Source organism: Empidonax traillii, unplaced genomic scaffold (assembly GCF_003031625.1).
Source record: "Empidonax traillii isolate 1590-97213 ecotype Southwest subspecies unplaced genomic scaffold, ASM303162v1 scaffold767:size301186, whole genome shotgun sequence".
Lineage (NCBI taxonomy): Eukaryota > Metazoa > Chordata > Aves > Passeriformes > Tyrannidae > Empidonax > Empidonax traillii.
The window spans coordinates 118,704-145,638 of record NW_020955960.1 but is presented as its reverse complement, the minus strand read 5'-3'; the positions used below and the strand labels follow the sequence as shown (position 1 = coordinate 145,638).

At 40.4% G+C, this 26,935-nt stretch overlaps 1 protein-coding gene across 9 annotated transcripts in view; it reads right to left on the bottom strand.

Annotated features, from left to right (window-relative positions):
• PHLDB2 (pleckstrin homology like domain family B member 2) overlaps positions 1 to 26,935 on the bottom strand; it is an 80,992-nt gene that overhangs the window by 24,144 nt on the left and 29,913 nt on the right. For 6 of the 9 annotated variants that reach the window (XM_027901240.1, XM_027901239.1, XM_027901242.1 and 3 more), the window contains 6 exons: positions 19,520 to 19,903; positions 16,954 to 17,097; positions 15,950 to 16,087; positions 5,540 to 5,668; positions 1,143 to 1,298; positions 566 to 676 (listed from right to left, as the gene is read on the bottom strand). In XM_027901240.1, coding sequence (XP_027757041.1) covers positions 566 to 676; positions 1,143 to 1,298; positions 5,540 to 5,668; positions 15,950 to 16,087; positions 16,954 to 17,097; positions 19,520 to 19,903 — 1,062 coding nt within the window. Of the gene's footprint in view, positions 1 to 565; positions 677 to 1,142; positions 1,299 to 5,539; positions 5,669 to 15,949; positions 16,088 to 16,953; positions 17,098 to 19,519; positions 19,904 to 20,873; positions 20,894 to 26,935 lie in introns of those variants that run through there. The other 3 variants (XM_027901241.1, XM_027901243.1, XM_027901247.1) reach the window with 2 other exon arrangements.

The window sequence follows — 26,935 nt, the reverse complement described above, 5'->3', positions numbered from 1 at the left end:
TTAATAACCACAGCCCAGCCAAACCAAATAAGTGTTCCTTCAACATTTTGGAAATTATGATTCTGCTCAGTGAACTAAATGTGATTTTTCTCATAATTAAAAGCAAAACATAAAATGGACATGAAGGGTTCACACCAGCTTCTTATTAAGCAGCTGTTAGCTGATGTTAAGGAGCTCATCTTGTGACCTGGTCTGGGCTATTAGAAGCCAAAAATCTGAGCTCCTTGTGCACAGTTCCAACAGCCACATAGGGAGCACAAGCTTCTAGCTTCAGCATCCAGGCAAAGTTGGGTCCTCAGGTTGAGCCCTCTGAAAACGAAGCACCTCTAAATCCCTTTTAATTACCAAATGCCATTAGCATTTTCTCATAAGAAGTCTGCTGATTAATTGCAAAAGATTTCTTTTTTTTTTAAAGGTGAATGGATGCAAACCTTGTCTGTCACATTACACCAACTTCTGTTAGCTTCTGCAGAACTGATGCTTTTCTTGTGCTCTACATTCTTTTATTCTATGAAATGCTCTTTTATTGCCTGCTAAAAATGTTTGAAAGACAATAAATACTTACCCTTTGCAGCATCATTATTAAGTTGTTTTTCTCTTTTACAAAATGATCCTGTTCTCTTTGTGCTTGTTGGACAATATGATTGGCTTGTTTTTTGAGAGCAGAAATCTTTTCCTAATATAAAAAGAAAATAATCACAGTTTAAGTTTCATTTTCAAAGTACAAAACAACCTGCATCAAGGATCCTATTCATGAGTGTTCACCGTTGGTGTTCTATTATTATTTTAACAAATCATTTAACATCAACGACAATAACAATCCTAAAATAACTGTAGTTTTGTCCAGAGTGTACAAATTTCCTTTCTTAAAGAAAAAAATATGCTTTGGTGCTTTTTTGTAGCAAATTAAAGGGTTTGATTTTTATAAGTAAATACACAAACAGGGTAGGAAATGTTGATTTATTTCTTTTTGGAAAAGTGAGTTATTTGATCTGTGTGGGATGTTACTGTGTTTTTGTCTTTGCTCTGCTTCAAAAACTTTTCCGAAGAGGAACACTTTGCATTATTTCTCGCAGATGGGCAGGTTGTAGAGTCATTTCATTACCTTTATACTCAACAACAAAGACTGTTAGTGCTTTTACCTTTCTACTGACAATGCTGCGCTGATATTCAGCTACTTCATGCAGGAGTTGTTGGGTCAGATTTTCTTTCTCTTCATCTAACCTGCTTTCATGTTCAAGCTGCTGAAATTCCAAATCTTCAAAGTGTTTGCTTTCTATGTCCAGAAGATCAGCATCCTTAAGGGGGAAAAAACAAACAAGCAAACAAAAGGTAATATATATAAAAAAGTAATTGTGCTTTCACTGACACCGGAAGTATTTATAAAAAACCAAAAAAATCAACCTAAAATTATATTTACCTATCTCATACAACGCGTTCCACCAAGGAGCTCAATGCTTTTAGTGACCTACTGTCATAATAAGAGAGAAAATAGGGCTAATTATTATTTTGATGTTGCTTTCTCCATCACTCCTACTGTGCCTCTTGCTAAGAAGCACCTTCAGAGTGAGGGAGCTGTTTTGCCAAGTTCAGAGCAAGTTGAAGCCTCTCAAACTGGCTGGGCAGACCTCTCTGCTGTAGCCTAACTGGGACACCAACAAAGCCTGAACCCATCCAGTGAGGTTGTCACATGCCAAACTGGGAGAGCATGTGCTTATCAACCCAAAAGGACAGAAAGGATCATGCCAGTAACACCAGAGAACTTCACACAGAGTTAATTAATTATGGAAAATCACACTAAAAAAAAAGGAGTATGGACTGCAGTTAGAATTTCTTCAGGTCTATCCCAAGTACCAGCACTGATTTTATTAACAGACACAGTCAGATAAGACAAAAGATATGTGGAGCCATGTGCCTTCAGCACACTGCCAGCACCTCAGCAGTGATGTCCAACCACGTGAATTTCTCAGCCAGAGTCTGGTCGTGGACACTGAACTGGAGCTGACAATGGCTCTCTGTGCAATGAAGGACTCTAGTTACACACCCCAGCCAGTAGGTGTATTACTCCAGAAAAGGTATCAACCAACTTTTATGCATTTCCCTGAAGCAACATCAGGGAAAGAAAAAAAAAAAAAAAAAAAAAAAAAAGAAGTTGATTGCAGCAAAAAAGATCTAAGAAAAGAGTCCAGAGAAGAGCAATGAGCCTGGTGAAGGGGCTCGAGCACAAGTCCTATGAGGAGAGGCTGAGGGAGCTGGGGCTGTTTAGTCTGGAGAAGAGGAGGCTCAGGGGAGACCTCATCATTCTCTACAACTTCCTGACAGGAGATTGTAGCCAGGTGGATGTTAGTCTCTTCTCCCAGGCAACCAGCTCTAGGACAAGAGGTTTAAGCTCTGCCAGGGGAGGTTTAGGTTGGATACCAGGAAGAAATTTTTTATGGAGAGAGTGATCAGACACTGGAATGGGCTGCCCAGGGGGATGGATTCACCGTCCCTGGAGGTGTTTAAGCTGAGACTGGATGTGACACTCAGCGCCATGGTAATCATGGCAGTGTTGGATCAAGGGTTGGACTTGATGACCTCAGAGGCCTTTTCCAACCCGGTTGATTCTGTGATTCTGTGAAATAAGAACACACCACTTAGGGATGATGAGATAAAACTCATGGTGCTTTTCAGCACAAGAACTGAATGCTAATCTTTCTCCTGAAACATCTGTGCATTCATAATATGAATTCCTGCTTACAAGTTTCAGAGTTCTGAAGAAAAAGTTTTTTTTTTTAATAATCACAGCATTAGTACGTGCTAAGGCTCTCTAAAATAAGCATGTTGTGCCTAGCTTGTTACACAAGAAAACCTAGATCCTGGAAGCAATTTATCATTTTAGAGAAATGCAAACTTACTACTTTTCTAATTTCAACCCAGGGCAAAGGTCGGTGAGTGAGATAAGCAGATAGGTCCCTATAAAAGTCATCCAAAACCAGCTTCCAGTGTACCATGGAAAGACACAGGATGCAGAAGCTGAAGAATCCAAGTTACTATATGAAATACCAGCATCTTCCCATTACTCTCCAAAGATTTGCCCTTCACTTGCAGGAGACAATGATCAAAAGCAGAAATGTGGGCTAAAAATTACAAGAAAGTATAGCTACCTACAATAGAGAAATGCTTTGTTCAAACTGGTCAGACACCTTCAGCATCTAAAATAAACAGAAGGGCTTTGCTTGGCCATGAAAGTCAATAAATTCAGCCTATTGCATACCACATTATTTGCTACTGAGGCAGAAGAACAGACTTCAGGGAAGGCAACCAATAGCCAAAGACAATTGAGAGCATTTAAAATACACTTCCTACCCAACAGGGAGAGTATATATGCATTTCGGACACAGGGAGGCCAAGAGTTTGCCAGCTGCCCACCCCAATCCAAACTCCAGACCCACTCTGCAGCCAGCTGCTACAGTGAAATTGGCTGCCCACTCCCCCAGGCACAAATGATTAAGTTACTGAAGCCCCAGAGATGAAGCAATAAGGGAATTAATCTTCACACCTTCCTTGTTGGCAGTAGAGCAGCACAACTAAGCTGCTGCAGACTCGGGTATTTCATAGAATGGTTTGGGTTGAAAGTGACCTTAAAGATCATCTGGTTCCAACCTGCCTACTGTGGGCAGGGACACCTTCCACGAGAGCAAGTTGTTCAAAGCCCCATCCAACCCGGCCTTGAACACATCCAGGGATAGGGAGTCCACAGCTTCTCTGGCCCACCTGTTCCAGTGCCTCACCACCCTCTGAGTAAAGAATTTCTTCCTAATATCTAAAATAAACCTGCCCTCTTTCAGTTAAAAGCCATTACTCCTTGTCCTATCACTAAAAGATCCCTGTCCAGCTCTCTTGTAGCCCAGCTGCTACAAGGGATGCTGCTATAAGGTCTCTCTGGAGCCTGCTCTTCTCCAGGCTCAACAATCCCAGATCTCAGCCTGTCTTCATAGGAGACACAGGACATCTGATAATCTTTGTGGCCTTCTCTGGACTCAAACAGGTCCATGTCTTTCTTCTGTTGGGAGCCCCAGAGCTGGGCTCATTTTGGAGGAAGAAGATTCTCTATTCTCTATTTTGGGTACAATATTTAGAGTCATTTCATGATTGCTCTCACACCTGATATCCATTTGAGAGCTACTGTGCCCTAATTCAGTGGTAACTTCTACTGCATTCAGTAGATCACAGCAGCCACTGCTGACTTCCACTACAACTGGCCTGGAATAATATGCAGTAGGACTAACTGGACACTTAACTACACACCACATTTCAAGTTTTGTCCCACTTTTAAATCCAAAATTGTTATTAAAACAACTCAGAAGAAACAAACAAAAACAAAAGGATTTACTACCCTCCCATAGCAACAAGACTGCAGCTTCTCATGAATTAGTATCTTCAAGTATGTGACTGCAGAGGAAAGGCTTGCTTTCCTTTTAATATTTATGAGACATTATATAACCCTGTGGTTTTTTTTTTTTTTTAAAGGTAGCACACAAAAATCTTTAAGTGTCTCAAAACTAGCAAATTCCTTCTGTACTAACTGAGAATTTAACATTGTTATTTCCAAAGCTGGACTTCTTCACTTTTTATTCTCTGAAACAAGAAACAAAACCAAAACCAAAAAACCCCCCAACAATGAATTCTGCAAATTAAACAATATGTAAAGAGTATTTCCTATAAAGGTGAAAAGCCTTTTTTTTTTTTTATCGGTGCTATTACAGCCCTTATTCCTGATACAATCAAGACAGAAAAAAAGATTTGACTTTCATATGGCCTCTTGAGCTTGCCATACTGATGCTTTGAAAATTATATCCTCCCCCACTAAAGTTAACTACATGTGCTGTATAATCCACTTCACGTTAATGAATAATATGATTTTCCACAGAAACTAATGGTACCTTCACAGACAGTATTGCAGCTTTTTTTTTTTTATTACAAATAATACAAACTAAAATCATGCTGCAATTAGACAGTATGAAAAATTTATTTATATCAATGTGTAACTGTTGAAAATGAATATGTAGGACAAAACAGCTATTTTACTTAGCAGCAAAATCTTCAAAATTAACTTTTCAAATACAGTTCAGGCTAACAGCTATGTAGTATATTAAAAAAAAGAAGTTACCCATGGCTTCACTGAGACAGATATTTACTGGCCGATTCCTGGCTCCACCATTCATCTAAACATAACAACAGCTTCCAGGTCATTCAGCAGGCCTAAGGGGCTAACTACAGGGAAGTAGCCCAAAACTTAAAAACCATTCAACACAAAATGATTTCTAATCCACCCATTTGCACTCTACTTGTCTGCCGTCATGCACATCGTCTATTACAACCATTCCACAAAAAAACCCACCTTTATGACTATTAAATATTCTAAGTTGCAAATATGTTCAGACACTGGATACTTGAAAGAGAATATGTTACACTCAACTAAAAAAAAAAAAAAAAAGAAGAAAAAAATTAAAAATCAACAAAATAAAAAAGTGCAATCTTGAAACTTGCTACTAACCCTCTTCAGCTGCTGCTGTAACTGTTCCCTCATGGACTCAGGGCAATTATCAAGCTGCGTCTTCTGCTCCGAGTAAAGCTCCTGAAGCCTCTCTAGTTTTTCCCTCTCAGCATCAAGTTTTAATTTTTCCTGAAGCATGAACCAGAAAATAAACACAATTACCTTCAAACCCAAGCAGTTGTTAGTGATTATGACAGTGCGTGGCAAAACCTTAATGAACAGTTGAAGCACGTTGGTCAAAGACAGAAACCTCTTGTTAGTTGAAATGCAACAGTGGGATGCAAAATGATCAAAACCAAAACATAAATCATTTTAGTGGGGTGATTAATTCTCTCTGTTGTCATTGTGTTTTGTACCCATGCCTAGATGATGCTTTTAAAGCCCACTGCCCAAACATCTGTCTCACCTAATGAAAAAATTAAATAAAATAAGGAAATGGTAGCCATGTTAGTGAGGTAACTGGTGAAGTTGAGAGAGAAAGAGTAGCTTTTAGAAAGCAAAATGGATGGAATATGACTGTAGTCTGGCAGTGAGGGAGAAGTGGATCTTCCCAAGAGAATGAATTACATGCCTGCGTGGCTCTGTACAGACAAGTACATTTAGCAAGCAGTGAAAAACCAGAATGAGACAGAGTTTTATGAAGAAAAACTCTGGGCCAGGAAGTCCTGTTGCAGCAGAAACACTAAGTGATCCAGCAAATTTGCTTCAGGAGACAGGAACCTGTTCATGGGGATCAAAGGTGACAGCTTCACCTTCCAGGTCTCCACCAACTAGTTCAGCTTTCCTCTCGTTCCGCTCAAGCAGCAGCACTCAGCACACTGCTTCTCACCCTCCAAAGCCTTTGGCCTTTTAATCTTTGTAATCAAATACTACATGATTTACTGTGCAGCACTGCGCTGAAGACTTGCTGCAGATCACTTACAGCTACCCTGCAGACTATTATTTATCTGGGGAACAAAGTTTGGGAAACAGTAAATCAGAGCACAGAGAATTCTTTTAGCACCTTTCACTTGCATCTACACTGGTCAACACAACAGATGCATTTTCTTCAAATAAGCAATTAGTAACTGGAAACAACAATATACCTGATACGCCAGGCATAAATAATCCACTAAGTCCCTGAAGCCTGGCTCTCTGACACCTTGTAGAATAACACTGGTATTGTTCTCTTTTCCTACTTGTTCTATAGTAATGCATTTCCTCTCTGATGGTCTCTAACTGCCCTTTAACACTCAAAAATCAACAGTATCAGCCCCAAAATTTCAGCATCTTTGGGCTACTCCAAGAACAGTTGAATTCTGTCGCAGCATCTACTCATACCTCCTCTTTCAAGTCCCGACTGATGTTTAAAATCAAATGTGTGGCATAACAGGTGCTATATGATTAGATACTCTGCATCACTCTTACGGCACATGCCATAGAGAAGGAACATCTTTTACTGTACAGTACTTGCCATTTCAAACTGTGAGAAGGCATTTCCCCAAACCTACTCTCTGCTATGCCTGACAAGGTTCTCAAACCCTTAGGCATGGCAGAGGCATAGTAACATGTATTAGCTGCCTGCTGTCTTTATGATTTTACCTCTAAATCTGAGTGGGATCAAGGGGCTGGGATTTAATTTTCCCAGTACTTAAAAACAACAGCAGGAAGCAATTTATTCAAGTCCAATGTCACCCAGATTCCCAGCCCCATTATGTTCACTTACACATGCAGCTTCTCAGTTCATGCAAGCAGATGAACAAAATGCTGAACACAAATATATATATTTTTTAAGCTTATGAAAATGAGCAACTGAGCCCGAATATTCTATTACTTGGACTTGCTGTACCAGCTTCTGTCTTACAACAGCAGCAGCAGGGAGCAGAAATACAGAGGATGTAGCACGTGCAAGCTGTACAATGAGGCAGAATCATGCAGCTCCTGAGAGGTCAGTTCTAGACCTTTGTCCCCAAGAAGCCCCATTTGCTGAATCACCCTTACTTCCAACACAGAAAGAAACCTATGGAAGAACTGGTAGTTCCTCTCCTCACAAACCTTGTTGTCCATTTAACATGCAACCTACGGTCTGCCACATTATTTCACACTTCTTTTTTCTACCCACCTTAGCATCCAAAGCAGCAAGGACTTCTCTGGCCTTAGCTGCAGTATCGTGCCTCTGAAGCCATTAATAGCTCTCTAAATGTCTGTGTCCTGCAACAAGTGTGCTCCTTCATTAACGAGCAAGTCAAATCTCGAGCGTGAGGAGACACCATCAGCAAGTATAAAACTCCCTGAGAATCCTGCCAGAGATACTGTTACATCCCTTAAGAAATTAGACATGTATTCCTTTGAGATTGAAAGCGATACTCATCTGGTCTATTCATAGTGTCGGAAGTGCTAACATCCCACCAAACTGGCTCCCTTCAAAATGTGCAGTCTTAACAGGAAATATCACTTTCAGCAACGAGATGCATTATATGTTTTGCAGCTGTGGAGTTAAGTTTGCTGACGTTTCAGGCTGTGCATTGCTAAAGCCCATTTAATTCACATAAAGTAATCTGATAGATAAATCAATAATCATAATTTTTTCATACAGTCTTTTCTACAAATGAATCCAGGCAAGTTCTTCTAGAAGGGAAAGGATTCATAAGTCTGCAGGCCAAGTGCAAGATGCAGCTGAGGCAGGTCTGTGGCTGACTCCACAAGCTGTTTGCCCAAGAGCAGCCAGCAGCAGAGTTGTGAACAGAATCCACGTGCTCCTGCTGCTCATCCTCATTTAACCACATAAGCTTGTACTTGTTAAATATTTCTCTGCAGACAACTACTTCCCAGCCCCAGCGCTGATGCCAGAAAGACATTAACTACAGTCTGGTTGAGTCCTGTTTCCAGGGAAAAGAAGTACAACATCTGGCTTTAGCCTACTGCCCAACTTGTCCTATGGTCTGCCTCTTAGATGCGTGTTAAACAAACTTGGGGTCAGCCAGGATACAGAGCAGGATTGATTTGGGGTTTGATGATACTGGGGCACAGCTTGGATCACTTTTGGAGGATTTCTGAAAATTGTGAAGGATAGCAGTAGAAAGAATTGACATGTGACACTCTCCCCCAAGAGCACAGACATGGAACGTTAGCAAAGCACATGTGGTAAGAACACAGACCGTAACTGATAATATGGGTCACAAAAGGAAATCAGTCTTTAGACCTGGCAGAAATTATTTAAGGGCAAAGAAAGAGAAAAAAAAAAAAGAATATATACCCAACATATCTCAGAGATGATGAGGACACAGAGGAGATAAAAGGATGGTTTTAAAGACAAACATAGCCCCTTAGATGAATGGGAACAACAGAAGGAAAGTGAAATAAATTGCCTCAGTGTTGTCTCCGGTGGTTAAAGATGCCCTATGCCTAATCAGTGTTGCTAGTTTTAAAGCCCTAGTGGATCCCCACACCACTTCTGCACAGAACTTCTGCTTTTCAGTCTGTCATTCATCACAATCTGCTACTGCAGGCAGACTGGTTAAAACTGTAGAGCAATGTGGCTGCATGCACATGTGCCCTCCGAACCAACCTTCTTGCATAAATGGGTAGAAATTCTGCAAAAACAAGAGTAAATTTGATGAAACACATAAAGCTCAAAAAACCCAGATAAAAAATGGGAAAAAACCCAAACAACCAAACCCCAAAAATAAGAACCCTATCAGTTTTACCAGGTCACTCTGAAGTGGATTGTATGGCTAGGTGAATTTGGTTCACTGTACAACCTTCCAAATCACTCCACAAAAAAACCACATGAACAAAAAAACTTCAAAAAAATCAAGGTATGTGTCATTTTCAGACAGAAATGGCAAATAAACCTACAAGACAAAAAGAAGAAGAAGAAAAAAAACCAAACCTGAATGTATTCCCATCTAATAGGCTCTTAACTTTCAATGCTGCAGTCTGAAGTACTCCACAATCTTTCTCAGTCCAACCCACCTATAAATCATCTTTTAAGGTAACAACATTTGTAATCCACGCTAATCTTCAGATATGCATGCTCCGTCTCTCATCACAAAATCAATCTCACAACACTCACAGGTTTCTGAGAAATAAGAAGCATACGCAGTTCTTCAAAAAGCTTCTCCACCTCCTCTTCATGCTTTCACCTCTAGTCAAACCTTTCTCTTTACACTGCAAAAGAACATTCTCCCCTTTTCCAAAATAACCTACTGCAAAAGTGGAAGAGGAGTCTACAGAAATTACTCCTTTCTACTTGGAAATGGTGTGGTGCTACAGGGTTTGTCTGTTCAGTAGTAATGGCAAATAAGTGGAAAAGCAAGAAAATCTGACTTGAACACTGATGAAATTGGCTTAACCCCTTACCATGAATTTGTAAGAAAATAAATCTATAACAAAAAAAGCAGATACAAAGATAATCAGAAAAAAAAAAAAAGTCATCTGCTCTTCAGTGGTTATCCACTGAAGGAAGAGGGCAAGTGGTACATTTGGGGAAAGTGTTAAAGCTGAGGTCTACCAACTTGTCCAGCACTCTGGCAAATTAAAAGTATTTACAATACTGTGGCTGATACAAATCACACCACATAAAACTGATTAAAAAAACTCACAAAACTGTTGAAATAAAAGACAGCCTCCTTTTGAAACTTTATGTGCTCATCTTCTGTATTTTCAGACTATTCTGTCTTGTATTCCTTGGTCTCTTTCAGGACAGAAGCATAAAACTTGTAACAATTTAACTGTTCGTCATTAAATCCCTGTGGGTTTCATGACAGAAGCCATCAAAAGAAAAAAGAAAGAGTATGCCAGGCATATTAAGAGGAGCATAATAAGACAATAAGTTATTTTACAATAGTTCTTTTTTTCTGTATGAGTGGTAACTAATTTATCATATAACTGATTGTAATCAGTGATGGCATCTATAGAAGAGATCTCAATATTTTTGCTTCAGATGCATGCATAAAGCTACTGTTAAAAGCATTTTAAACCAGAGTAAGCAATCCCTCTGCATTAAGTAAAAAAAAACAAAAAAACCAAAAAAAAAATCACATTAAGGTGCATGCATGAACTTCCTACTAAGACAACTCAAGGTTTTTGCAATTTCTAACCTCATCCTCTGACCATTGCAATGTCTTGTCCTACTGAACAGATGGGGAGGCAAAAGAAAACCCTGATTCTAGTGCACTGTTCTTTCATGAGTGTAGAAGAGAAAATAATCATCTAACCTGAAGAAAAAAAAATTCAAGCTAGAAAATTCAAATTCTGTATAGTCTTTAAAATCTAGATGATAATAGGAGGATTCCCATTAGCAGTATAACCCATTCTGCTATTTCTCTCATGACTGTTTTAAAAGAAAGCTTGCAAATTCAGATTTTACTCCTTTGGTCTTTGTAATCATCTGTTTCTTCATCAGTGTTCTACAAGATATCCTTATGTGGTTACATCCAGTGGATGCAAGCATGCCTCCAAACCCTTAATCTTCTGTATTGTGTCTTAAGGAGATAGATAATGTTATGGACATGATAACTCATCCATATGAAACACTTGCTTATGTATTGCTGAACTGGAATCTGATCAGGATATATTTAAAAGGCTTCATGAGACATAAATTTGTCAGATTCATCAGGATAACAGCAGCAGGAATTCTACATGAAGAGGGGAAAGGACTGAGGAGAGACCACCAGTATATTTAACGTGTTCTTTCCTTAACTCTATTCTTCAAAGTCTTTGCAGTACTAATTCAACAAAGAGGTTGAGTTTTAAATGTTTTGGCATGTCTGGGATATTATGTTCATGACTGAAAAGTATTTCCACAAAAGACTGTGGACCAAACTCAGTGTATTCCAAAAAAAAGATGAGCTCTCTGCTGCCAGCTGCTCCTGATTTCTGCTGTTGAAGAGGGACAGGAAACCCTGGGTGACAAAAGAGTTCCAAAGCCACCATGACATAAGGCAAAGGTCCTCCAGAAGAACAGGAATAATGTCCCTCTCTCTAAAAAAGAGTCTCAACTTTTGCATAAATAATTGTTTTGAAACTCTATGCCAAAAGTCCCACTTAGCTATGATTGCCTCCCATAGCACTTCTGCTGAATTCATTACTAATTTCCAGTTACTCCAGTATATTCATGCTCATTGATCTTTTGTTTCTTTCCCTGGCTATACCGTTACTTTCAGCCTCCTTCTTTAACTCGGAGACATCAGACATGGGGAATCATTAGGCATCCTTCTCCACATATGCTGGACTGAGCTAAGTTCAATCCCAAACAAAGTCTCAAGAGTGAAGATTCACCAGGAGGAAGCTGTAAATGTAAATTCCACCATGGGCCAGAGGTGCTGTTCCACTGCAAACAATACCATCATTATTGTACACCGACAGTACAGCACCATGAATGACTGCTGTGTAACTACAGGGAGCTGGGCCTGGATGGCAGGGAAAAGGAACCTTGGTTCACCTGCTTGCTGATTTCTGGGTCAGTCCAGCTCAGCTCTCCCCAGAACAGGCTGCGCTCAAGGCAGTTTTCTCAATATCTGGAGCACAGCTCTTTTGCTCAGAACTTCAAGCTGTATCTGTCACACTGTGTAAGTAGTGGCACTTATCAGGGCTGTCCCTGCATAAGTGGAGCTTGTGATTAATAGTTTAAATGTTGATATTCCCATATGTCCATATTGGGCACTAGAACAGGCTGCCCAGGGAAGTGGTCACAGCACCAAGCCTGACAGAGCTCAGGAAGCATTTCGACAATGCTCTCAGGCACATGGTGTGACTCTTGGGGATGTCCTGTGCTGGGCTAAGAGTTGGACTCGATGATCCTTGTAGGTCCCTTCCAACTCAGCATATTCTGTGATTCCCTGATGTAGTTGGTCACCTTCTTCTGTGGATAAAACCAAACATGTAGTGCAAGGTAGTTAGAAAATTAAGAAAAAAAGAATGAAAGATTGTAAGCTGTGCTCAAGCAGCACAGCCATGGAAGCAAAGTGGTACCTTCTTCTATTACCCTGGCATGATTTCCAGTATAGCTGAAAGCACAAGCAACTCTGGAAGTAGCTACCCCAGCCATGACAACTGAATCCTGACAGCACTTGTATCTGACAGAGAAAGAACTACACCAATTCCTGCAACAGTGCTAAAAAGTTCTGCCATCTTTTCAAAACAACAACCACTCCTAGCTCTTATTTCTAAAATGTAAGTAAATCAACACTAATTTCTTCGCTCCTTGCAATATGAGTGGTGGCACAGTCACGAAGGCAAGGGAAGCACTCCCAACTCACCCCAGGGTGTGTGCTACATCACCTTTTCCACCAATTCATTCATTCTTCCTCACCCTTAGTCCTGCCATGTGTTCAGTAGGGTTGGGCACAGGACTTGAACGAGATCAGGATGCAGCTTAACATATAACGTACAAACCTGCTCACAAAATACATTCCTGATGTACAAGCGAGGTGCTGGGACACAGAGACATTGTACCAGAGCAAAGAGCACGCTGACACAGCCTGAAACTCAACTCACAACTCTCCTGCCATCTGCCTTCAAGTATGTTTTCCAGTCAATTCTTTTACCTCACCAGGACTAGAAACCGAGGCTTTAAAATTGTGCAAAAGTTGTCAAAACTTTGTGTCCTCACCTAAATGAATTGTGCATGAGGCATTAAAAAGAAAAAAAATCAAATAATCAGGTAGGAGGCAGTAGAAGAGCTTCCACCTGCAGTCCATTTCATGTACATAACCTGGCCCAATAATTAGGCTGTAGTTTGTGATCCCTCCTTTCAAGAATTTCACAAGTTTTTCAAACAGGTGCATGGGTAAGGATGAGACACAACCAGGCAGGGGTTTCCTGTCAAACAGGTGCCAAGATCAGTGGCAAATTCCATGAGATGCCCAAGTCTCTTCAGGGACAAGTGCCATCATGTATGAGACTAATGCCCCACCATCATTTCATAAGTCAAATGAACTCTCCCTCTCACTCCAGACAACCAACACCATGTGGTGTATGAAGGTATCACTCCCTTACCCTGACAGAAACATAACCACTGTTTGAAATATGGGACCCCAAGAGCTTCTTGCCTTGAAGCTCCACCAAAACCAAGACCTCAGGTATCAGTAGGCATGAAATATTCAGACAACTAAGAGAAATTGTGACCACCCTGTGGACACTTGGACACTCATTCTTGCAAGAAATAACACAAAAAGAACCATCAGCAGAGGGGCAACTCTTGGCCAAAACCCGAGCCTTAATTCTGTTGAAGAAGTTCTAAGTTTTGATTTATTTTAGCAAAAAGGACCACTTACCTCCACCTGAGCCCCTTTTGGGGGGTGGAGGGTTGATCCTGTGCTACTACAGAGCCAAGATGTTGCCTGTCCTGCATCAGATCTGCAGGGCTGCAACCTGAACTTAGACACACAAATCAAGCTTTAAAAAAATGCCACTGTTTCAAGCCAGCCCAGACTTTTATTTGTTGACATGATCAGTGCCATCTGTTCTGCTGGCTGACACTACTTTCTCCAGAACCCTTCAGCTGTCACTTTATATTTTGCCCGCTCACAAAGGCTCATGTCCCATTTCTATTTTAAACTTTCACTTTTATGCAATGTTTTATTCCTACAAAGAATATTTCAGTATTAACTGAGCCGTGGTTTTAAGTTTAGAGGACACACTCACAGCTGGGGTGGGGTTTTTTGTTTGCTTGTTTAAACCAAAAAGGAACACAAAAGAAAAGGCAACTAATATTTTGTAACTGATCTGACTAGCACCATGCTTCATACTGAAAAAAATGTTCTGAGTGAACTTGCCTTTTAAATAACAAACTTGCTTTTTCTAGGCTGCTTTCCATGTTTCAGTTCAACTGAAAATCTAAACTAGACCCAGCATTTTTATTTTCTGACTGCTACGCACTAATGTTCCATCATATGACTGCAAAGAAATTTAAATGATCCACAGATTTTACAGTAATTTCCATTAGCTTAATTTAACTGTGAGGGTACTAGAGAAGCAGTATAAAAGGCAAAAGATCTCTTGAATTTCTGGACATGTTATTTGTTACCACTTACCAACCAAAACTTCTAGCAGCATCCTTTTGGAGGGCACCTGCTCGCACGACCCTATCTGCCCACTTTAAACTCATCTTTATACTAAAAAGCAAGAAGGAAACGTCCCACAGGCAACAAAACAAGACCACAGTAACACTGAAAGCTGAAGGATCTGTGAGGAGCACACAAGAACAAGGAAAAGTGCAGGCAGGGAAGTCCAGGGAAGTTCAAACTTAAACTGGATGTGCATTGTCTCCCCTTAGAGCAGAGAAGTGGGAACAACATTCTTCTCAAACACAGGCTTGACGAGCACAGCCACAAAATAGCAGTCAGGCTCATGACAGGGCAAGCAGAAATCAAAGACAAAAAGCTCAGAGTAAAACAATGCAAGCTGTAAGGTGTGAATTAAATGGGAACTGCAAAAGTGCTAAAGATGTGCAGCTTGTCTAAGAAAAACGCAGAACACTTCCAGATATTTCTAGGAAACTTAAAAAAGAGAAGAGACTAGCTAGAGCATTTCCACAAGTGACAGGTCTAAATTATGAGGTAGAGGATGAAATTTAAAAAGGAAACAACACTGGCTGAAATTCCTGGAAAAACTTCCTGACCTTGAAGTATTATTGGCCATGGCACATCCCCTGTGGAGAAGGGAACTGCATGCCTGGAGAGGCCAGTGAAGAGCCTGGCAGAGGGAACTGGCATCCCATGGCTTGAGGGGGACAACTTCATCTTGCAGGCCCTTTCCATTTCTGCACTTAAAATCTTATTATAGTGCTATTCTATTTTGGAACATGTTTTGCTACATAGTTGAGAGAAATTAAGTACCTGACTGTATAGGAAAACTGATTAATTCCTGGGACTTAATCACAGAGAGAATATCCTGCAGTACTAAAATTGTCAGTCAGTAAACAAAAAAATAATTGCTTTAAAATTACATAATTGACAGATGTCTTATACATCATTCTATACAATAACAGAAAAAACCTGCAGTCTTCTTTCATTCTGTTTCTTTGCTGAGAAAGGATTCTTTTTGTTTTTGTTTTTTTTTTTCTCCAAATTATATAACCTACAATGGAAGGCAGTGGAACAGCTCAATTTGTACAACAGATAGCCCAAGTACAAGCCCTATATATATTTTTTTTATTAATAAAAGTTTCTTTATGGTAGATCAGGTTTTTTTACTTAAGCATACTATATTTTGCTTGTCAAGCATACCTTGGAACACATTAACATCATTAACATACTGTTAAAGGGAAATGATGGTGAAGCAACTATTTTTTTCTTCCATATTTATCAAGTAAATTTACTTATAGACAGTACTTCATAAAACAACCTCCATCAATGTTAATCAGATAAATATATTTCAATATAAGATCAAGGGGAACAGAGCACACAGCTAAGATAACTGAATTACCTTTGTCTTTTCACCAATAACATTTCTCTCCAGTTCAGCTATTTTTCTGTTTAGATGATCCAATATTTCCTTCTCTTTCAGCAGCTCTGTTGTTTCAGATTTCTGTTCCCCATCCAAAAGGGCACATTCCATATCCAACTAGGAACACAAAACATCTTTCAGAAGAAGTCCAGATTCAGAAGAAATCTTGATACACATTATTTTCTGGGGGAAGGGGAATGAGTTGGTGACTGTTCACAAGAGAAGTATTTTAAAAAGAGGGGAGGGGGGAAAAATGTTTTGCTGCCACAGAACTTAAAAAGAAATCACAAATCTCAGAAGAAGTAAAATTGCAAATCAAAATACTGCAAAATAAAGTCCAAACCAACTTTAGTTTGAGGATCCTTTTTTTCCCAAACTACTTATTTTCTCTCTCTTCTCTGTGCTCCCTCCTGTTATGATACTGTACTGTCTCTGTGCCTGGCTCAGTCAGGAAACCCTTCTGGAACAGCTGTTCCTTTCCTGTCGCTGATAACTGAAGCAAGCAAAACCCAAATGCCTGGCCAGCTTAGTTTGCAATTGAGAGATTCCAGAACTCCAGGGGATATCAACACACCCTTGCAACCATAAAGCCAAGGAGGTTTGAAAGGAAGTTGTCTCACTTCCTTTCTCTTTAAACAGCCACAGGAGATAACACCATAAAACTGCCAAGCGACACAAGGTATTTGGATCAACTGAGCGGCCATTAAACAAGCAGGATTGTTCCAATTCCACTTAGGAGTGTAATGGTTACAGCTGGGAAATGCTAACCCGAGCATCATATCCATCTCCCCGCTGGGGAAAAATAACCTTCATAACAGGAGACAGCCAGGTCTGTGATTTGGTGCCTAATCCTGGTGAAAATCACAGAATATGAAGGCTTCATACATCAGTGAGTTCCCTGTGTACTTACTGAACCCATCAGACTTGTGCTATGTAGTCATACGTAACAAGGAGGACATTTAAAACCAAAACATATTTCATACCTCCCTTGAGGATTCATCCATCTGGTCATTTAAATCTTTGATCTTCTGCTCAAGTTCTTCCAAGTTGTTAAGTATTACTATGCGCTCCTCCTCCAGCCGAACAAGCTCCTGCCTTCTCTGCTCATCACTGGTGCATTCTGGTATCTGCAGTTGCACGTCACGAGAGGTTCATTAGAAAAGGAGTTAAACACTGTCTTTTCTTCCCCTTTTCATACAGTTTTCATTTTAGACAAGTACAGCACCGCTGGTTTTGAACCCATTGCATATTTCCCATCTACTGTACTGCTATTTCTATATTTAGGAGGTGTACAAGAGAAACAAACATGATACTTTACTTCCAGGCATTGGAATTAAATACTATACTTAACAATAAATACTATTCATTCTAAAGGAATTACTAAAACTTAACCTTTGAAAATACTTTAAATGCTGTGCTATTTAGATTGTAAACATCTAATTTTTCCCTTATAAAAATAACATAGATAGATGAAAATGCTTTTTGTGTCAGCTGTTCATATAACAGCGGCTAGGAGGTGGGATAGGACATTTTTGTAACCAGTCATTAAGATGGGCAGGTTACATAAAATAAGGAGGTATCACAGAGGAAGTAGTACCCTTAATGTTCTTCTTTTCATTGCCACTTACTTACCAATAACTGTGCCAAGAATTAAACAACTTTATGAATAAAATACCTGCAGATCTTACAGTAGCAAATGCTAGATCAAGCAGATCACGCATTCTTCATGTTCGCCCGACCCCAGGGGTTTGTGATCCCATTAGTCTGTTAAGGCTCATTGTCCCCATCAGAATTAGAGGTGGGCTGTGTTAGAGGTTTGGGTTCTTTTGGTTTTTTTTTCGGTCGGCTGGGAGAAAGTGAAAGGGAGGGGGAAGGTTTTGTCCCCGGGGTCCAGGCACTTGGCTGGGAGCCAAGTCCAACCTGGGACAGCGAGGCTTCACAGCAACCACTGGACCACACAACCTTGCTCAAAAGAGGCTCAGCTTAGCTACTGAATGACTATTCTGAGAGCAGTTTTATCCTGAACAAATCTGAGCTCAATATTTTAAAACAATGAACTGTGTTTCATTAACACAGTTCTTGCTTGCTACTGCTTTTCTAAAGGGCTTAGCAGAACACCCTTTACAATGAATGAATGAGTGGTATTCCTTGATTTAGCAATAGTAATCCTAGCAGGAAAGCCTCTTTTTGTCCGGTCTCCTGTTTGGATAATGCTGACAAAACATCTTTGATTTCAGTTTCCTAATAAGGATTTAAAATAGGATCTCTGTCTTGCATGAAGAAAGCAACAAATGGGAAAGAAATGCAAGACCACAGCAACTTGAAATGTTCTACCTTTTCAGCATGGAAAGACCAAGTAAAGCCATAATAGCTTTCTATTCTATTTCTATATTGTGTTGAGCTTTTCTGTTCAACACAATTTCACATCAGAAGACTCTGCGGACAGATTTCCAGAGAGATAATCTTTTAGAATAGAAAAATGTTTCTTTGTCACACCTCTTTCTTCTACATACACATACTTCTATTAAGTTCTAAGTTAAGCAGTTAAGTTACATACAATCCACGTGTAAGCATGCTGAAGATCACACAGTGTTTAAATAACAGCAAAGAGAACAGAAACAAAGTATTTTGAAGGCGTGAATTTGTTAAACAGAAATTTGCTTTTATGGCTTTGGTTGATCTTATTATGCTCTTGATTCTAACTCTTGAATACAGTTACTTAACTTAATAATGTCTCTGGGACTTGCTGTGCTGCTGCTCTGGCACAGCAGAGCCTAGGAACTGACCCGAGGAAAGGAGAAGGCTCTTATCCCAGCCCAGAGAAGGCTCCTGCTGCTCAAGCAAGCAAATAGTTAGGAATGCTGTTAGCTCATTTTTAAAGGACAGTTTCTCTTCAGAAATGAAAACAGCAGTGTGAAGTCTACAGGAAGGGAGGTGCAGCTTATTAAATGCAGGAGCTGGGTTAGAGGGGCAGGAGGCTGGTTGCTGCCATGTGCCCCGAGAGACAGCAGCTGATCCAACAAATGGCTCAAGTCCAACCCTGGGAAAGGAGACAGGACAGTAAATTCAGCTCAGGCAACAGCTTTCCATGTGACTGTTCTGGTTTGACAGTGAGAAAACATGCTTCTCTTACAGGAGACAGGAGCCTCAGGTTGGAAGAAAACAGCAGAGCTTCCCTTCCCTCCTACATCCCAGGATCATGCCATAAGCAGGGCTCCCAAAACCTTCCTTATTCAAGTAGCTATAATTGCTCAAGCAAATCCTTCTCTCTTGGAAAAATCTTAAAACTCCTCCTGAACTGTATATCCCTCTGAAAAACACCCAAACTTCCAGTACCATTAGCTTCCACGAAATACAAAATGCTCACGTACTGGCTGCTACATTTTGCTGGCTATATTTTCTACATTTGCTGCCTTATAAAACTGTATGAGTTCAGAGATTAATTCGCATACCTACGGCCGCCTAACCATGGCCCCTGCCAGGACAGCCTAGAGGAGGATTTCAAACAGCAAAGCCTGGTTTATACTCTCTGCTTCTACAGAGTTTTACCTTTGGTGTGATGCTTAGGTAGGATGACTCAGTGGCATCCTTCAGGAAGCTGGGAGCGGGATAAGGTGGAGGCTTCCCACTTTCACTGAAGTGCTCATCAGCTCTCAGCCCTCTGGAGGGAAGGTAAGCAGCAGTGCTGCGGCTGTGGCTGCTCAGCTCTGAGAAGTCTGAATCGCTTGCAGATGATTTCAAGTGGCTTCTGAACCTCGTTTCCAGATTCATCTGGGAGTCTTCGAACACGGAATCCTCATCAGAAAGCTGAAGTTTTTCGAGTTCTTTGTTAATTTTTTGAACATCAGCAACTGTGGTAGCTGCAGCAGGGTTGCTGTCAGATTTGGAGTATTCTGCACACAGATTGAGGATTGTCTCGAGCCGCTGTCGTTCCTAGTTTAAAAAGAGATAATAGCACTGAGTGTCACATGTGAGCTAAAGATGAAGGGGAAAACAAAAAGTTTGATGGGTTTTTTTTGTTTTGTTGGGGTTGTATTTTGTTCATTTATTTTGGGTTGGGATCTTTTTTAGAGTGAAGGATTGAAGTCCACAGTAAAGTCTGTGTATACCACTTAGTGCTAATAAACATAGATACATAAATAAATTACAGCGCAAGTGACAAATCAAAGTTAACATGGAAGAATAATTAAAAAACATTAAAATGTTCTACATTGGAAAGATAACTATTAGGACATATTTAACTAGCTATTAATTTCTGTGAAATGTACTTTTTTATTCAGGTTGTTTTCTCCACACCCCATTTATACATACACATGTCCAGTGATCTCACTGTGTAAATCACTAAGAGTTCCACTTCACACTTACGTTATATTCCTACCAAGCTGCAAAATCTAGCACAGATTTTCCATGAAGTCACTCATTCCTGACTTCTTTGGATTTTTTTCCATTTTCTTAACTGTAATTACCTTTTTTTGAGAGAATTAGTCCACATTTTGAAACACACAGTTTTAGGAGCATTAAGAGAAAAATGAGGCATCACGTCTATAATACAACAGCTGTCAAATGCACAGAATGGGGGAAATCTTTATTTAACAGTTAATTCAAATTCCCTATGGATTGATACCAACATTTCAAACATGAGACTCTGAATAGCTGTGTCAGTTTAACTTGACGTGCTTCAAGTTGCTATGAACATTTAATTCCTACAGGATTTCTAGATCTCTATGATACTGTTTATAAACTATCAGAAAAGTTATATTTGTTTTATATCACTGTATGCATAGTTTCCTATAACTTGTATTTTAGATGAAATTTTTTTACCTTTTCATTTTTAAGAGGTAATGATTTTATGTAATTTCATGTAACCTTCGCTAAACAAGAAGTAAGTAAAAAAATTGCTTACCATAAGCCTATTGGAAAATTTTGCTGGAAAAAAGACCACTGTGAGAGTTCCAAGCTTGGCATTGATACCTGCACTAATGATCTCATTTCTGATTTCTAGGAAATCCTTCTTACTTTTAGCAGTATTTAAAAAGAAAGCCAAAAACCCAACATCCTCAGCCTCCTTCCCCGGGAACCACTACAGACATGCCTGCTTTCCAACTTCTACCTGGCATTAGATTTGCAAAACAGGATTTGCAAAGCAGCTGCTTCTGACAGCCCTAACACTACCTATGCCCAACAGCAAGTGATTACAAGGATCAAGCAAAGCAGTTGGGGCAACGCATTGCCTGCCTTTTCCCCGCAGCAAGCCACTGGACTGCATGAAAATTTAACACTGGTTTGCAAGCACCCAGCTTTTTATACAACTACCAAGAGACTCCTGTATGCACCACACGTTCACATCACCCCACATCACCCGCAGTTAAGAGCTCTGGTTCTGAGCTGGAGAACCCATCTGAACCCACCCATTTCCAAGCACTACCGAAAGAAGAGAGCGCTGTGAGAGAGAAATTTTGCCTTTGGGGTAGCTTATTTCCAGGTTCCCACTGCAGGTTTCCTCTGAAGCCTCCTGAAGCACCAGCAGAGACGAGCCGCTGAAATAACAGAGCCTGGGGCAGCAACTGCAAGCTTCTATTTTCCACAAAATGGTCCAGCAGATTCTGCAGACATCCTTCAACCCCAAATGACTGACATAATTATAACTCTCAAAAGCCTTGTTCCCTCCAGGCAACTGCTGCCAGACCCTAAGACTCTTCCCTTACCCCTCCAACACCGCTATCCTGCCTCTTACTAAGTCGCTTGGCCAAGCAGCCCAATTCCTAAAGCGCTGAGCAAGTGCTGGCTGGGACTGCCAGTAATTCTGCAGTTCTCCCTGTTGTGACGGCACCGGGCCTCTCATAATGGTTATAGACAGGAAACATGGCATCAGGACATGAGGTCCCATCCTTCCCTGCAACAACAGGCTGTATCAGGTTACTCCATGTTAAGCCTCCATCCCCTTGGTAATGAATAATAGGAAATGGCAAATTTCAAAGCGGGGCCACTGCTCATCCCAGATGAAGTGCTCAGGTGAGGGGCTCTCACTGCAAACCTGCCCTTTGCTGAGCAGTCTGGAAAAAAAGGGATTCCTTTTTTCCCCACAAGTCTCAGATGCTCAGAAAAAGCTTAAAAGTTGCAGGAAAACCTCTGCCAGTCCTCAAAAAATTCCTGATGAGCTTTCAGACACATTACAGAAATACTGATATCTCTCACTTCTATTTTGACATGTGCTGAGAAGCTTATGGACAGGAAGCTCTGTGGTTATTTTATACGCTCTATTCTCATCATTTCTTTTCAGCCAACTCATTCCAGTTCCAGCACACCTGCATTTAACTGTTTCCAGCATAAATTTCTCAGTGAAGCAGCAAGCCAGAAAAGTACCCCTGCAAAGAAAAGTGCAAAAGGAGTAGCCCATGGAAAATCCAGTCAACAATTTTACAAGAAATACCACACAAGTTATTTGTGAGGCTGAACACAGCAGAGGGGAAGAAAAAAAGGTATGTCAAAAGCCGGAATGGGTTTAAAATTTCCTCTGGCAGGAGGAAGTAGTGTTGAATTCAAGCCTTATAAGTCTGCCAGTGTGCTTCCCCATAAAATGTTCTTTCTAACAGACTAAAACACCTCTGTGTATTTTCTGTGGTTCTCTTCCCTGCCACAAAAAGAGGTAACAGGTCTTGTGTGCTTCCTGCCTGAGCAGTTTCACTACTCCTGGCTTTGAGAAAGCTACACATCACCTATGGTTGGCTGCAAATTTAGGTGCTGAAGGAGAAGAGTGGGATAAGGAGATTATAACTCCCTTCTGCTACTGATTAACACTGACATTAAGAGACATCACTGGCACACTGTAAAAGAAATTTCCAAAACAGCAGAGATAAATATCCCACTTTTTTAACAGTAACCAAGTGGTGATTCCTGGATTTGTTCATCTGCTGCATTCACGTTTATGAATTTTACAAATGTGTAGAGGGGGTGCTATATCTAGACATCAAGGCAAGACTTAGTTAATCAGCTGTGGCAAGCAGGAAGCTTTTTAGGTAAGTGCCATTAGCAACCGAATAACTTCACATTCCATTAAAAATACATGTGCAGTCTATTATCCCTTGTGACTAACACTAACACGAAATACAGCTAGTCCGTGCAGCCAGGTTTCCTTTGCCTGAAGAAGTGGCTGTTACTCTTTTCAGCTACTAAAGAACAGCACTTTTCTACTGTTGCTCATGCAGACAAACAAACACCTTCTCAGCAAAAGCCTGGAGCAGCAGCTAATCAAAAAGGATGGTGGGGAAAGAGGCAGAGAGACTGGGGAAGAGAACTGCAGAAACTCCCCGAACTTACTTTCTTACAAATCCATTCAGTGCCCCAGAGACAAGAGGCATGAGGAGCTTCCTCTTTCCTTCCTGCATTTCTCAGGAGCTCATTTCAAAGCTAAACTTTACCTGGGACTGAGAACAGTTCACCAACTGTTCTTCCCCTTTCCTCCAGTTTGCACCAGTTTCTCACTAAAGCCTCGTTTATTTTCTCATTTTCAGTCCTTGTTTTGCTCTAGTTAGTGTTTTGGCTCTGAGGTTACCACTAGCAGCAGAAAATTTGGAAGAAGTGCCTGTATTGCGTGTCTGTCTCTCACAGGCAGCCTTTGACAGCAGGGGCACCTGCACAGAGAGCTGTGGAAAGACCAGCCCAGATCACAGCAGAGGGCTGGGTGTGCCTCGTCCTTACCTTCCCAGCACAGGCACAGAAGAAAACAGACTGGTAGAAGCAGAAGAAATCAGTGGCACAGAGTAGAGACAGCTTCCAGGGAGGAGCTGAGCAGATGACTTTCTGCAAAATTAGCTCCTATATCTGCAGCCATGTATTTGGCTCCTGAGGGAATGCCATCAGCTTCCAAAATAACAGTGTTGTTCAGCACAGAACTTTTGTCCCTATAGTACCTATGCAGATGTTCCTTTTCAAATCACACCGAAGGCAAGAGTCTGAAGACTAGAGCTACATTGCAGTATTTAAGTTCTGTAAATGATTACAGGTCTCCTGAAATTGGTTTCTTCCTGGCCTATACTGTTACTTTGCATAAAATATAGCTGCAAAAATTAAGCATGTGTCATCTACACTTTGGCTTAGTAAAGATCCCACAGAAATGTTTTACAAGGCAATTGAAACTGAATGTTCCTGAAAAGTTAAAAACTCATCAATATTAGTTATATTCTGCAGTGGGGCATTATCTTATTACACAGCACTTTTTCCATTACAAAACTAAACTGATGTTAAGTAGCTATTCTGTAACACTATAGAGACTGTCAAATACTAGTGCTGTGAAAAATTACCTTGAAGGTAGCCTTTGTCTGCTTGGCTGGGGTTCCTGTAAGAGCTAATCACTTACAATTTTAGATCCAGCTTGGGTACTTTATGCTTAAAGACACAGTACCAGTATTCATTTATAAAACACGTATATGATGTTTTCCACAAGCTGTAGGGGAAGATTTATATAAGCTCTATTAACCATGATTTTAAAGCTGTACCATGTTGAAAACTCAGAAATATTTTCATTTCATTTACCCTTCACAATGAGCACATCTTACTAAATTGTAATCTGCCAATGCAAACCAGGCACAGGGATATTGTGTATTATTCCCTACTTCTAAATAATTCTGACTGGGAAAAAGTGGACTATGGAATAAGCATCACAAATTTTATTACTACTTGTTCAGGCACTGATAAACTGAAACCTCTTCCAGTACATCTCCTGCATCCAGTAAAGCCTCATTAACAACCATATGTTTACAGATCCGTACAGACAACTGGCCTAGGAAGGCATCACACAGTTACTGCACATGTAACTTTTAAGTACCTACCACCATCTAGGGGAAATATGTTGTACTGCCTAAAAACCAGCGGTAGAAAACTCAGCTTCAATGCTATTCAAATGAGCGGCTATCAAAGAAAACAGATGGCCCTTAATATCTACCCAGCATTGTTGCCTGTGCTGTTCCACCCCTGACCTCCCCATGGGCCTAAGAGAAAGACCGCCTTTTAGTTCCAGCAGCAACCACAATTGCGCTTTCATCTCAGATAGGAAAAAAAGACTGAGATTTCCTCTCTAAATAAAAGGGGAAAAAAAATTAAAAAAATCAATAGCTAATTGAATCGCATTGAATATTATTAGAACACAGTGATAATTTTTTTCCTTGTTTATAAGGCTCCTGGGCTATCATCAGCAATAGCTGCTCTGACTTCTACTTGTATACAGCTTGTATAAACATCCCTACACCAAGATGCAATGTCCGGTCAGCTGTGCTGGAGAGGAAGCAGAAGCAGATCATGACCCACCAGCCTGCTGCCTGTGCCAGCTCCAGGAGCAACCCCATGCTGTCCCACCTGCTCCCATAGCCCATCAGCCCCGAGTAATGCCAGAGGGATGGCAGCCACAAGAATTCCAGTTCCTCCCGCTCTTCAAGTCACAGAGGAACAGAATGGCAAAACAGAAAGGGCATCAGTATTCAGCTAGTTTGAGTGAACCCAGGCACAGAAAGCAAATCTAGGGAAAATGATAGGGAAAAACACCAAATCCAACCCAAGTATATACATGTCTTTCATGTTTGGTGCACAGAAACAAATTGCAACTCACACTTTTAAAATATGTGGGTTTTTTTAAAAAAAAACTTGCATATTTTCACTATTTATACTTTTGTTTATTATTATTTATTCCCTATTTCCTTGGGCAATGACAGCAGTTTGGTATCATACGCAGGTTGTAGCAGCAGCTCAAAATGCAAACTTCCAGAGGAGCCTCTGTCACTTAAAAAGCAAACTAAGCACGAGTAAAACTCATAGAATAATTTATTCAGAAAAGAAAAGGAAAACAAGTTAAAGTAAACAGCAGAGCTCAAGGGTAGATACTAGGTCAGATTACGATAAGTGCATAGATTTTACTACCCCAAAAAAATCCGAAAGTAAATAGCAGCTACCAAACACAACACTCCCAAACCTCGTTGTGCCAGCAGGATAACTACAGGGGCAGTGCTGGTGCAAAGAAAGATACTCTCCACTTCACATCTGAGCCATAGAGCAGACCAGTCCTCTAAAAAGATTTATGTTTCTGATGGAGTTGTCTGAATAGTCCTACATTGTTCTTCTGCCTACCTTGCTTCAAAAACCCAGTATGGAAGAGTCTGACACTTGTGCACAGAGGGACTACATTTCCCCTGCCATTTACCTACCAGCTACTCAACCTGAACTTTTACACAGCACTGAAAGCTCAGAGCACACAGTTTTGATACTCACGAGTGCTTGTTTAGTTGGGGTTTTTTATTCACACCTTCCCCCACCGCTCAAAAAAGAGAGACCCGAACAGATATGGATCTCTAACCTTTGTCTAACCTTTGTCCCTGTGCAGGCAAGGGCAAACAAAACTCTTCTTCGGAAGCTCAGGCTGAGTATATCAAGTCTCTGTTTGGACAGGGATTCACACAGAAGGACAAAAATAAAACAAAACCAAAACAGGAAAGCAGGACAGGCCCTAATGCACAAAAAGCTAACATGTGGAATATTTTTTAGTATATATTTCTACTTCTCAGAGATCTACAAAGCTGTTCATGGTGTTTTTTAGACTCTCAAACCACTGGAAAGGGGTATTCTCCAGATATTCCCCTCTTCTACCAGATAGCTCAAACAAGGGGGAAAAAAAGGTATTGAGGAAGATCTTGAGTATAAGATGAACTCAAGCAGGAGGAGGCTCCTTCATGTTCAAATTATATGCAACACACAAAACATCATTTTTTTTTCTACGTTTGGAAGAACAGTATGCAAATTCTCTTTTTAAAGAAATCAGACTTGAAGGAAGTACTTATTCAGCAAGAGAAGAAATATTGGGGGGGTGGGAGAGGATGTAGCCATTACCTCCAAATACAAAATCAGAACAGTTTTAGCCTTCTTGAATAGAGAAACAACCCTGTATCTTTCATCCCTCACCACAAATAAAAATAAATAAAA